This window comes from Spizellomyces punctatus (genome assembly GCF_000182565.1).
Source record: "Spizellomyces punctatus DAOM BR117 chromosome Unknown supercont1.5, whole genome shotgun sequence".
Lineage (NCBI taxonomy): Eukaryota > Fungi > Chytridiomycota > Chytridiomycetes > Spizellomycetales > Spizellomycetaceae > Spizellomyces > Spizellomyces punctatus.
The window spans coordinates 597,516-610,129 of NW_015971541.1; the positions used below are offsets into that span (position 1 = coordinate 597,516).

At 48.9% G+C, this 12,614-nt stretch overlaps 7 protein-coding genes across 7 annotated transcripts; 4 read left to right on the top strand and 3 right to left on the bottom strand.

Annotated features, from left to right (window-relative positions):
* The first annotated feature begins 97 nt into the window (after window positions 1-97).
* SPPG_03294 (uncharacterized protein) lies at window positions 98-1,318 on the top strand. The gene is made up of 6 exons (XM_016751570.1): window positions 98-316; window positions 389-416; window positions 474-550; window positions 642-745; window positions 810-867; window positions 942-1,318. The coding sequence occupies exons 1-6, from the start codon at window positions 141-143 to the stop codon at window positions 1,177-1,179; spliced, it is 681 nt and encodes a 226-aa protein (XP_016609533.1). The 5' UTR covers window positions 98-140; the 3' UTR covers window positions 1,180-1,318.
* On the bottom strand, window positions 828-2,943 carry SPPG_03295 (uncharacterized protein). Its single transcript, XM_016751571.1, has one exon. The coding sequence runs from the start codon at window positions 2,902-2,904 to the stop codon at window positions 1,339-1,341; it is 1,566 nt and encodes a 521-aa protein (XP_016609534.1). The 5' UTR covers window positions 2,905-2,943; the 3' UTR covers window positions 828-1,338.
* Window positions 2,944-2,976: 33 nt separating this feature from the next.
* SPPG_03296 (iron-sulfur cluster assembly protein CIA2) lies at window positions 2,977-4,099 on the top strand. Its single transcript, XM_016751572.1, has 6 exons — window positions 2,977-3,203; window positions 3,261-3,295; window positions 3,362-3,532; window positions 3,595-3,640; window positions 3,708-3,784; window positions 3,845-4,099. Exons 1-6 carry the CDS (start codon window positions 3,080-3,082, stop codon window positions 3,869-3,871), a joined length of 480 nt encoding a protein of 159 aa, XP_016609535.1. The 5' UTR covers window positions 2,977-3,079; the 3' UTR covers window positions 3,872-4,099.
* SPPG_03297 (pentatricopeptide repeat domain-containing protein) lies at window positions 3,888-5,728 on the bottom strand. The gene has a single exon (XM_016751573.1). It carries the CDS (start codon window positions 5,714-5,716, stop codon window positions 4,151-4,153), a length of 1,566 nt encoding a protein of 521 aa, XP_016609536.1. The 5' UTR covers window positions 5,717-5,728; the 3' UTR covers window positions 3,888-4,150.
* A 534-nt stretch (window positions 5,729-6,262) lies between these two features.
* On the bottom strand, window positions 6,263-8,957 carry SPPG_03298 (uncharacterized protein). Its single transcript, XM_016751574.1, has 11 exons — window positions 8,906-8,957; window positions 8,804-8,849; window positions 8,577-8,743; window positions 8,126-8,488; window positions 7,958-8,053; window positions 7,702-7,895; window positions 7,244-7,640; window positions 7,144-7,183; window positions 7,061-7,083; window positions 6,920-6,982; window positions 6,263-6,836 (listed from the first exon to the last, which is right to left on the bottom strand). The coding sequence occupies exons 1-11, from the start codon at window positions 8,951-8,953 to the stop codon at window positions 6,441-6,443; spliced, it is 1,833 nt and encodes a 610-aa protein (XP_016609537.1). The 5' UTR covers window positions 8,954-8,957; the 3' UTR covers window positions 6,263-6,440.
* Window positions 8,958-9,376: 419 nt separating this feature from the next.
* SPPG_03299 (uncharacterized protein) lies at window positions 9,377-11,163 on the top strand (the record flags this gene model as incomplete). The annotated part of the gene is made up of 3 exons (XM_016751575.1): window positions 9,377-9,577; window positions 9,656-10,598; window positions 10,667-11,163. The coding sequence occupies 3 exons, from the start codon at window positions 9,377-9,379 to the stop codon at window positions 11,161-11,163; spliced, it is 1,641 nt and encodes a 546-aa protein (XP_016609538.1).
* Window positions 11,164-11,658: 495 nt separating this feature from the next.
* SPPG_03300 (uncharacterized protein) lies at window positions 11,659-12,613 on the top strand (the record flags this gene model as incomplete). The annotated part of the gene is made up of 2 exons (XM_016751576.1): window positions 11,659-11,700; window positions 11,762-12,613. 2 exons carry the CDS (start codon window positions 11,659-11,661, stop codon window positions 12,611-12,613), a joined length of 894 nt encoding a protein of 297 aa, XP_016609539.1.
* Between the last annotated feature and the right edge of the window lies 1 nt (window position 12,614).

A 12,614-nucleotide genomic window follows, 5' to 3' on the forward strand; every position in this document is an offset into this window, starting at 1 on the left:
GCTGATGGCCTTCAAACGCGGCATCTGTGTCACATTTACACGTGCAGTCACGTGAACAAGACGAAATCGAAATCATCGCCTTGTTGCAAAAGTTTATTCCCACCGCGCTACAGGGTCCATTACTAGGAGGGGAACCGTCCATGTCGAGGGAATACGACGACAACGACGCTGGACGCAGCGATCGCCGTAGAAGGGGAAGCAGGAGTAGGAGTAGAAGCAGGAGTGGGAGCAGGAGTGGGAGCAGGAGCAGGAGCCGTAGAGCACCGAAGGAAGAAGTACGATCGCTGTTCATTCGCGGACTTTCTGACTCTACCAGGTAAATTACAGAATGAACCCTGATGGAGAGTAGTATAACGTCACTTTCTGTGTGGCTGATTGGATCGCCTAGGTCGCAAGACCTGCTGGAGGCATTTCAGGTGAGTCTCACGTTGCGGTGGAGCCCAATCGTGGTGATCTGACTTGCCATTCCTCAGACGTATGGTACCGTTACGGATTGCTATCTCCCAAAAGATTATTACACTGGGAAGCCCAGAGGTTTTGCTTACATCCAGTGAGTTCCTTCATTTGCATTTGACTGGCATACCCGTCCATTACAGCCGTTAGTTGCGGACCGCTAATTTTTCTAATATCAATGTAACTAGATACGGCACACAGGAAGAAGCGGATCGGGCGTTTTCAAAGATCGAATATATAACAATCAACGGTCGCACGGTAACAATCGAATGGGCCGCCGGACGCAGAAAAAGTAAGTGCTAACATTCAAGATGCGAAAGTTTCTTTGCAAAAGCTCTGTATAACATCGCATGCAGCTCCTGTAGAAATGCGTGGGCGGGGCCCCCGTCCCTCCAGATATAGGCCACGAGGAGGGTACGGATCTTGTTTATATTTACAAATCAGTCCAATGTTTACAGTGTACCTAACCTTGCCATCAAAACCCGCAGAACTCCTTCCCCACGGCGTCGGCGAAGGTCTAGATCCAGATCGCCAGCACGCTCCTATCGCCGCAGATACTCACGATCGCGCTCGAGGTCTCGCTCACGATCTCCTGCAAGGGGTCACAAAGACGCGAAGAGCGGCTATAACGAACGGAATGGACACCGTGAATTTGCCAAGGATCGTCGGGACGACGTTTCTCGCTCACGATCGCGATCAGGAACACGCTCAGCAAGCCGTGATTAGACGAGTTTGCTGTCGAGTAAATGTGTTCGGTGCGGATGTAGGTATTGCGACCTTATGTAGCAGTAGCATAGTTGTGAACGCTTGCTGGCTTGGCGTTGCGATGAATGAAGAATCTATTTGGTGTGTCGCCGCCGTGGGATTCTCATGTTCCGTCATCGTTCAGGTGCCATTTGCAAATGCCTTGGAAAATCCTTTGTGCATATCTCTCTGGTATACGCGCTCCTGGCTATCTGCCATGTCTTTCGCGTCTACCCGGCTAGATGCCGCGTTCCGTACAGCCTGCGCGGCGCCTTCTTTCTGCCGGACTTCCATCTGACGACCATGGTTGGACACAAGTTTTTCGGTAACCTGTAAATTCCGCTCTTGCATCCTTAACTTTCTTTCAAGTTCTTCGATTTGCCGCCTGAGCTCGTTCTCTCTTTCCACAAGAGTGCCTCTCACCTTTTCGGCCATTACAAGATCCTCCCTAGCGCGTTTCAGAGCACCTACTGTGCGACGCAGTTCAGAACGAGCTTTGCCTGCACGTTCATTTGTGGAGTTACAGGTCTGCGACAAATGAGTCAGGGCCGCATGGAGTGTGCTAAAGGCAGACGCAAGAGCAGCGATTTTGGTGGAGGGTGATGCTGACCTGGATGGAGGGTTCGGTGGAGGTGATATTGGCTGTGTCCTTGCAGCTGTTCCAACGTGATCGGCAGATGGAGAAGATTCTCCGTACAATCGCTCGTCGGAAGCCACGTCGGAGAGAATCGATCGATGGACTGAATCCGCTAGCTCATGGAGACGTTGTCTAAGCTCTTCATACTCTTCTTGAATTAATTCCCTAGGGCCACGCCAAAAGCTCTCACTTGCATCGCTTTCCTCAGTCTGTGTTGTTGCTTCAGACGCTTTGCAACGCTTGTCCCGTTCCTTTATCAAGTCCTGCATGACATTATCTTTAGCCTTTGCCAGTTCCGGGTCTAAATGCGGATTCTTATCCGTTGTGATTTCACTCTTAGAATTCTGATGAACATATTCAGCACCAGCAGTGCGTCTTGCAAGACTTTCATAGGCACGCAATCGCAGATCCTTGGCTTCAGCAAGTTCTTGCGCCATTCGCAACTGCAGGTTAAAGGCTTCCTTGTCGGCCGTCGCCGTCGCCTGCACCTGTTCAAGACGCTCTTGAAGCTGCTTGATCTTCTGCTTCATGGCAAATAAAAGTCTGCGATAATCTTTCCGTGGGTCACTAGAGGGTGCTTGGCTGCCGCTGTCGGGAGTGTCATGTTCCTTAGGTCCTCCAGCGGCATGGGCAAAGAAATTTCGTACGACAACTGGCGTCTCCTCATATCGCTCATCAGTGCAACCCTTTTTGCCTTCTGGAGAAGAGGTACGAGTGTCGGCGGATACTTCCTTGGGTTGCTCAGCGTTCGTGTATTGTATGGGAATTGGTGAAGGAGAAGTTGAAGTTTCTCCTCGCGATGGCGATACCGGTGAACCAGCTTGACGCACGCGGTCCCAAGCAGCATCGTACTTTCGTGCAGCTAGCTTCCTCTTCAGATCTGCAATTTCTTGGTCCTTTGCCTCTAGGAGTCCCGTTAACTTCACAATACGCTCTCCTTCTTCCAGATGAGATAAATCATATGTCAAGCTTGCATTAGCTTCCGTGCTACGGGCAGCGTGGGCCTTTGTCGTGGACCGTGCAAAACGAGATATAGGTGTGGTAGCATGGGCAGAAAGGTATGTCTGCATGTCGATGTGTGACAGATCGTGCCATTTGGAGGTTTGTTTGTCGCGAGACTCGAACTCGGGAGGCACACATGCCACACAAGCTGTTGCTGTGGGGACGTGATGAGGTAAACGAGCGATCAGTGACAAATTCAAATTGCACTGCACTCCCCTCCAAAACCACAGCATTTTCTAAACAATGAGCAACAAGCTGAACGCCAATCCCGTTATATACGAAGTTTCGAAAAACGTCGGTCGTATTAGAAAGCCGGAGGATGAGGATGAATCAGTTGCCGATCCTTTTGACAGCGAAGAGATATTTGGTACGTTGGCCATTTCGCTTTCACAGCTAGATCTCGCTTGTGCTGACTCCACAATAGAGCTTATTCGACACATCAACGACCCCGAGCATCCTGTAAGAGCGCCATTGACGTTCGCTGCATTTTCAGATCGTAAAGTGTTCTAAAATTGTTGCATACAGCTCACCCTTGAACAGCTGAATGTAACCCAGCAAGAATTGATATCTATCGATAATGACAAGCATCATATCTTGGTTCGGTTCACACCTACCATTCCCCATTGCTCAATGGCAACGTTAATTGGACTGTGCATCAGAGTTCGGTTATTGCGGTCTCTTCCTGAACGTTACAAGGTGCATTTGTGGACTAATCGTAAGATTCTATGTCAAAGAGCTTACGCACTCTGACTTGGTAGGTGGATATCCGAGTCTCTGAAGGATCGCATCAATCTGAGCACGCAGGTATGCTTTCTAAAAAGCGGTCCCTCATCGGTCGGCCTGATACTGATTAGTGTTTTTGGAAATGTAGTCAACAAGCAACTCAATGATAAAGAGCGGGTTGCAGCGGCGCTGGAGAACAGCCATTTGCTCGAGGTTGTAAATCAGGTATATAACGACATTGCTTTCTGGTCCAATTACTGCGAATCATTTATAAGTTGACCACAGTGCCTCGCCACGACCATTGACAAGTGAAAGCGAACGCCTGTCTCTCGATATCATTTCATGTCCATAATTTTCTGTTTGCATATTTATATCATGCGCTGATATTGCAAAATATGAACTATATTACATTGAGTTCTGCGAAACGCTTCGCGGCGACTCTCTCACGTAGAATAATTAACCAGAATTGAGCTAGCACTAGTGAACAAGTCACAAGGCTGTTAGGGCAATAATAGTATATTGTCAGTATTTCGATCGGAATTTGCCGCGTTGTACAGGATAAGATACGGCAGAGCATTCTGTGGTCGTAGCTCATCCATCGGGATGCAATTGCTGATACTGAGCAATGATATCTTCTCTTGTAAGATTTTTCGCCAAACCTTCTTCGAGGCCCTCGTGGTTCCCATCACTTGGCGAGAGATCTGACGTTTCTGATCTACCCTGCCGATATGACCGCTCCCACACTCGCAAAGCTTTCTCGAGATCCTTTACATCGAGGTACATTTTTATCATGCCTTGCACAGCGCTGCGCAGTACCGGCTTGCCCTTTTCCTGACAGTCCCTTCTGATGGCCTCGAAAAGAGCCTCCGCCTCCGCTACTTCACTTGCATTTGTGTAAGCAATCAAAAGTGAAGTCCGCAGCTTCATGAGCTTTCCACTCCCAGGTGTGGCAGAGAGGCGTTCTTGAGCGGTTTCAAACATCTCCCTCGCGCGTTGCAGATTTCCTGCTCTGCCATGAATCGTGATCATCTGCCCATACATTACAACATTTGGGCGGAAGCCCCGCTGATGTAACTCTTTCCAATAATAATCTGCAGTAGAAGGGTCATTCTTGCCGACGCACATTTTCAATAAAATGGTGTAGGTACGCAACAAATGTCTTGATGAACGATTTCCTTCTCCCGCGAGTGCCCCGCCCGGCTCTAGGTAGCTGCCAAAGAACTTTTGAGCTTCGCCGAAAGCCTCAGCATTCACCAGGGCAGAAAGGAAAGCATTATCCAATTGCAACTTAGGGTCATGCCCTATATGCTCCTTTCGGAGGTTTTGAGCACGTCCCTCACTTCCCTTCGTCAAATCCCTCAAATCCAGATTATCCAACGCCGTCTGGTACATCGTCTTGATTGTTTCCAGTTGACCAAGTCTGCCGAAAATCTCCAAGGCCCTCAAATAGGATTCCAAATTGGGTCGCACCCCTCGGTGAAGCATATCCCTCCAGAGTTCTGCACCCCGCTGTAGTTGACCTATACCCCGAGGCATCCCATGCAACTCCAGTAGCGCATTATATGCCTCAACAGTTACTGGCAATTTTCGTTCAAGCATTTCCTCGTATGCGCGAGAAGCAAGTTCTAGATCTCGCCATTTTGTGCAGCACTGTAGAAGGGCGGTGAACATGAGGGGGGATGGAGAGTACCCAAAACGACGCAGGTTGGATAGCACGTCTAGAATGACATCGCGGTATAGGAGTGAGTCTGCAAGGAGAAGATGGAATAGTTCGTGATAGTCTTGATATTTTAGACGAGCGACCAAGTCATTTTCTTTGAGAACAGTGTAAACACGAACGGCTTCCTCCGGTTGTTTCGTCTTCAATAGATCCCGCAAAAGCTCGATTTTCTCCCAACCGGAGAGATGCCGAAGACGGTCGAGATTTATTTTAACCACACGATAACGTGGTATCTTGGGCGCTTCATCTTCGGGCTCGCGGGTCCGACGTCGTCGGTGTTGGGAAGGCACTTTTGTGTTCGGCTTCGTCGGCGTTTGCGCGAGCCCAACTGCGGGGCTTGAAGAGAAACTCACGCAGAGGGATGTACACCCCGTGAGTCTTGCAGGAGCACATGTATGCCGATATATCCTGCTTCCGAGGCATACTGTTCGATGCATTCTGAAGAACTTCTACCTGAAAAGCTGTGACTTGCGGGTTCTGCGAATTGCCAGTTGGGCAGAGATGCCATGACAACAGCATAATCATACCTGATTTGGTCAAATGAATGGTCGTTCGTCAGCATCAATCGGAGCATCAAACTCATCGGCTCTCGTCCTTCCCCGACGTCAATACAAGGCCAGTAAAAATGGATAGAACTTCTATCCGCAGAGATGTGCGAAAGCATAAGGAAACACATATTGAATAATCTGGGAGCAATGGGCCGCGGCAGACAGAATTCATCGTTAATATAGCATCTTGGCAGCGATATCTTCTGGAGTTAACGAACCAGCCGTTGTCCTCCACATTGCCAAAGTCAACATGCATAGTATTCTTGGCATTTGAATAGCGGGTAGATCATTAATTTATTGTTTTTAGCAGTATTTACTGAAATTTAGCCCAAGCAAAGAACTATCTCCCAACTTCTCCTATAGTACCTTGCCATTGGTTCTACTTGCCATACTAACAATGTGAACACCATAAATAATAGCATCAAGGCAAATAGGGACAGCACATTCATTATCATGCTTTACAGCATAAATATCAGCTGTAATAGCAGAAAGGAACATTGGCAAAACACATTTTTCATCGCTAGCTTGCTATTCACTAATAAAAAAGTGGATGAATGGTCCTATCTAATCTACGGAGGCAAGCTCCGCCAAGTATTTAATAGGTAACAAGTAATCAGGTGGGATCAATCCTTTCTTGACCACGTAGCCCACCGCTTCCAATATCCATCTTGGCACTTCTTGCACCAAATTGCACCGCTCGTTTTGGTTCCGTGCTTGCCCGGTCCAAGCCGAACCGGGTTAAAGATAGTTGTCGCAAGAGCAGCTTTTCTCCCACACCCCTGGGTAAGCGGGGGTCTGCCTTCAGATGTATGGGCATGGCAGAGAGACATGCCAGCACTTCCTCTGCAAGATACGGGAAGCGGACCTCCTTGCCGTGATCTGAAATGATGCGGTCATCCCTCCCCAGATTACGATTTGCGATTCTCTCAACGTCTAACTGAACCTCGTCTACCAATCCTGCCCAGCCTTTTGCTTCAAACGCTGCACGATGTCGACTATATCCAGCAAGCTAGCAAAGCAAGGGGCCCTTTAGTAAATAAAACAACGAGGGAGTTCCAATGTTGCCGGCATTTTTCTACCAGATCTATGTACCTGCTCATCCGCACCGAGGCCACTGAAAAGCACCTTCGCCTTGCTAATGTATGGTTGCCTCTGCTGCACATATGTAGAACCCATCAATAAACAGATGCCAGTCACCAAGAGTATTCCTTTGCAAAAACTCCATTGTCTTACCTCCCCTGGATTTGCTATGTGGCCTGTTCGGATGATCTAGTTTCAGTATCAATTTTAATTTTGAACAGGTGACAATTACGAACCAACTCCTCGAGCGCCAAACCAAAAGGCGATTGCGATACTCTAAGCATCAAAATATCAGTTTTGCTTGAGAACTGTTCAGCAGTGTTTCGAAGCTCTTACCAAGTCCATCACTGTATCTAACGGCTTCATCAACTCCATTACCCTTTGTCTTGCCGCAACTGCTTCCGCATAAGGAACATCAATTTCCACAAATCGCCAAGGTCGATTCGGGAAGAGTTTCGTCAGTTCAGCAACCCCGGAGCGGCCAGTTCGCCGATCTGGCACATTATAAATGGACGAATCATGTGCTTCAGACAATGCAACTTCTATCGAAAGTCCACGTTTGCCAGATGGTCGAGATTTGCCCTTTGCTCGCTGTATTCGTGGATTTTCAAATGCAAGATTAAGCAGATCGCAAGGTTCGCCATTAGGTAAATAGCGATCCGCCAATGCAGCAAGACAAATGCAATCTAAGCCACCCGAGAACAGAATTGCTAGCCGTGCGTCCTGTATGGAGCTATCGGTCAATTAAGATATATAAGCTGACGGCTCCCTGGCTAGAGCAACTGCCTACGTACTTTGTTGTGGGTATATTCTCCACTCGCAGGCGAACGGCTTCCGCTAGTACCTGTTCTAGGGTATCTACGGCTTCGTCCATCCGTGGGAACAGCTTCAAAGGCGGTAGTGATAAACCGGCTCCGTCATGCTGGTTCAGACATGCGATTTCCGGAGATTCAGGTAGTCGCAGGTTGAGGCGTCCAAATGGCGCTACCTATTGGTTGGAAGTTTAATTAACCATACGTTCGACAGGCAGATGATCTTTGAGTTACCCACCAATGGTGCCAAATCGGGTACCGCGTGTGGTGAAGTTTGGGCACTCAGTGTTGTATCATATTGCCAGGGATGTCGTGTCAAGGTGTGACGAATCGGCTTTTGAGATGCAAATGCCATGAGAATGTCCAGTCAAAAAAATCTCCCTTTCAAAACACGTAGCCACTGCACCTTTTGTGTGGCCAGATCTTTCAGTTGCAAGCAATATAGCCCATCAGCCGGCACCTCCTCCCAACTGGAATCCAAGTCATTACTCGCCAACACGTCATCCAAAGCAGCGACGGATGCAAGTAACAGCGTCTGTTCTTCAGTGTTCGATCTCCACTGCCATAAGAGCGATCGCCGGCCCAACACATCTCGCCCAAAGTATAGGCGCTTAGTAGTCGCTTGCCAGTACACCATCGCCCATGGACCACGGACGGCAGAAATACATGCTAGTAGCCGGCGTTCAGTGTCATGAACTGTTGCCGATGACTCGACAGCAGTTAGGAGCATACGGGAAAAGGCTTCCGTGTCATTCTCGTCCGGAGCGACCTTAAGAGGAAGACCACAAGTGACACAGGTTAGGCATCTTTCAACCAGCAATGATGCTCGTATCCATTTCAAACAAACGGGATCGTACCTCAAGGCCACCAAAGACCTCCCCATTAAAGCACAGGACATTGCCCTGCTTATCGACTATCGGCTGTGGAACAGGTTCTTTACCACGAAGGTGCAATGTCCACCCGTGTAGCTCGGCGTGAAAGCCCGGCTCAAGAGTCCAGGAATGAGAAGCGTGGGCGTTGGGACCTGTTTGAGAATATAAGAAAATGTCAAGACCAGCAAGCAGACTCCAAAACATTACTTTACCGCGACGTGCATTGCAATGGTGAAGCGCTTCCCACTGCGGTAAGGCCTGTATTCATGTCAGATGTCGAGTAAAGTAAACTATGCAACGCTCCAAATGCACACCTGGCCTGGAATCTCCCCAGAAGAGAGACAAAAGACGATTCCACACATGAAAGGTCGGAGGCAAGCGAAAAGCCTTGCTGACGAGAACAGTTTGGCTTTTCCCTCCCATGCATGGCTGTGCCACTCATCTCCATAGCAACAAACCACTAATATCATCAAACGTCATTTGTCACAATTAATGAAGGTCACCGTGTTTCATCAAGTCTCAGCCAAAAAAGCGACGGAGGTTCTTGGGGGGCGAGGGCTTTGAATTTGGGAACCCAGCAGATTTTCTCCCGTCGAACAGAATCTCTAGATTGGAAGCAACGATAAACCAAGCAACGGAGAGGCGTTCGTTTATGTGAAAACGTTTGCCTTGTGCGTACCCATCCCGCCCGAGACTTGCTCTGCTTCTCCCACGGCGGACAGTGTGTGCATTGAAGCCGACGTTACCAAATCGCCTGGCGAGGCCTTTGTTTGCCTGGGGACTTTATGATTGGGACTATCAGCGCCTTCCTTTTAATCGCGTGTCTTCCTTCCATGGCCCAGACAGCAACCCCGCCGTACATTCACTTGTCCCAAGTCGCCCCAGTACCGGGAGGCAATATCGCATCGTTCCCCGTGAAAGGGAACATGTGGAGGGCGCCCGGTACGCCTCTTGAAGGTTTGTTACCTAATAAAGATGGATTACCGGTAGGTACTGCGGTTCATTATCTCGAGAGTTGTGATTGGGCCATCTTGCTGACATCGAGGGCTAATTCGGCTGGGTAGGGGATCCTTCAAGATTTTCGGGATGCGTGCAACCAAACAGAAGTTGCTGCCACCATATCTAAACTCAAAGAGATATCAAGCGATATTATTGCTCTTGTGGACAACGTCCCGTCTGGGATACCGCCGTGCAACGCATCCGTAAAATTTGCCAATTTGGGCCAAGATGTCAAAGGCGTGGTGCTTGCACTTGGACTAGCAACCGATCGTCCGACGGAACCATTGTCCGTCGCAAACTATCCTGTCTACCGCATAGATGCAGTGACATATTCTCGGATACAGGACGAAGTCATAAAGTCTACTCCACCCGATCAAATTGTTCGCGCCATCTTGTTTCCGGCAGATCTCACTCCGAACATTTGGCAGTTTGTCTTGATCGTTGTCGTCGTATTACTGGGTGTCTCATTCGTCACCTCAGTCATCATGCACTTTTGGCTTTTCCGAAGAAGGCGTCTCGCTGAGGGGCAGCTGGGTGCGGGCGGAGCGGCTGACGCGCCATGGGAGATGAGAGTGCATACCTTAGATATGTCCGTTGTACAAAGTTTCCCAACCAAGGTATACGATTCAACCGAAGCAAAATTGGAAAGAGAGAGCAAGCGCAGAGGTAGAAAGGCGCCCAAAGTGCAGATCATTGAGACGCAGAACTCTGACGAAGATTTGGCCGCGTTACCTCCACCTGTTGACCAACCGATAAAGGGTATGAAAGTGGAAGGTATGCCTATGGACGTGCCAGGTGGATCCATGGCTACCCTCGTCGGTGAGGACGACAATATCCCGCATCTCTCGCGGAAGTCATCCACGAGGTCTGTTCGTACAACTGCATCAGTTCGCACAGTGGAGGGTGGGATATCTGCAGATACATGTGCCATATGCTTGGACGAATATGAGGATGGTGTCATACTGCGAGAATTGCCGTGTAAGCACCTGTTCCATGCAGAATGCATAGGTGAGTATCCTGCATTGGAGTGCGAGCGGACAGGCGATTCATATTAATATTTTCTGAAATGTGTTTAGATCAATGGCTAACTCAGCAGTCCTCACAATGCCCAATGTGCAAGGAAGACGCAACTCCGGAGCATATCAGACTTGAAATGGAAAAGCGGGGTATCGGCATCGGTTTTAACCTGCAGGATCTGGAAATGGGCCGATTGCCTACGCAAGAACGCTCTGTGCCAGAAACAGGGTCAGTTCCCGCACAGGCGGCGCAGGAGGTGGATGCCAACCGGCTTGTGATACCTCCATGGCATAATGTTCGGAATGTACGAGTGTCCGGACAGCAGCCTCTGTTTATCGCGCCTACTCTGGTAGACCGCTTAGCTCAGGTATCAAACTCGCCAACATCACCAACAACACCTTCACTGCCCGTCGTACCCACTGTGCTGGAAGAAAATGATGGGTGGGGGATTGTAGACGGACATGAGTCTATTGACGCCACCGGTGTCAGTAGTCCACTGGACACGATATCAACGGCGCGTGACGAAGAGCCCCCAAAGAAACCATTGGGATCATAGTCGATCATCCATGCTATTCCACAGCAGTCAATAACTAGATATTTTTTGGATTTCATCGATGAGTGCGTAAAGGGGTCTTTTCTTGTATATGCTTTTTTGGGCCATTAGTTCTGGGGGTGTTTGTTTGTAGTAACGATTTGATGTTTAAAAAAGTTTTTGCAACAGTAATGTTTCCAGCCGAGCATGTGCCATAGCCAATCCCCATAGCCATTCTCGCCATATCTAATCATGTGCAATCACGTTGCAATAGTTTCCTAAAATAGTAAAATTACGTATGTCTTCATTTGTGGTGATAACAAGAAAATAAATCAAAATCTGCGCCGTTTGGTTTGCCGTTCGTGGCGGTGAGTCGTTGAAAGCTTGGCGCGGGGCGTGACGGACAACGATTTGCATTTGTCGACGAGAATAGAATTTAAGCTGTCGGGATCAGGTCTTCTTGCATTGAACAAAAACGCATGTGAGGCATTTGGCCCCCTCCCCCTGTTCACCTCACAAATGCCATCACCCATTCTCCCCGTTGCGCAGCCCACCGTGATGGTAAGTCGACCTTTTTATTGCGAATTGCGAATTTTAGTGACGCTGACGCTATTTCTTGCAGCATCAGGCAGTGCGAACCGCCCTAGGCAACAGACGACTCGTACTCGTCCTGATGGCAATGTCTGCCATGTTCTCCCTCTTTTACCTAGTGACACCTGCAAACCTTTCACTACGCGAGTCCCTACAAAAATACAACTCCTGTCCAGAGATGACAGAGTCAGCACCACGATATAACACCTCAAAACTAGCGGTGCTTGTTGAGCAGCGACCATTGTCAACCATGATTCCGATCCTGCTCCATTATATGGCGACTATGGCAGACGACTGGCCTTTCCAAGTTTTCCACACAAAAGACAACGCCCACCTGTTTGAAAATTCTGCTGCGATACGACGATACATAAAGATGGGCAAGCTGCAGACTACTCTTATGCCCGAAGATATCATCCTGAAAACTCAGCAAGACGTATCGGCCTTCTTGACAAAGAGATGGCTGTGGGAGCAGTTTGAAGCGGAGCACATATTTTTCTTCCAATTGGATGCCATCATTTGCTCCAACAGCGACATGACGGTTGATGACTTTTTGGGGTACGATTGGATCGGTGCACCATGGCCGCACTTTATTGACGTCAAGGGTGGGAACGGCGGGCTTTCGCTGCGGAGACGATCAAGATTGCTGAGATGTCTCGACAAACAGACTTGGCAACCGACAGATCTGCCCGAAGACGTGTGGTTTAGTGTCTGTTTGATGTCCTTCCCGGATGCCGTCATGCCAAGCTTTGAGGAGAGCAAACGCTTCAGTTTGGAAGGGGCCCGGACAGATCGTTTTCTTGGGGTTCACAAGCCGTACAACGATATTCAGATATCTGAGGCGTATACAACATGCCCCGAAGCAAGGATGCTGTTTCTGGATTGAT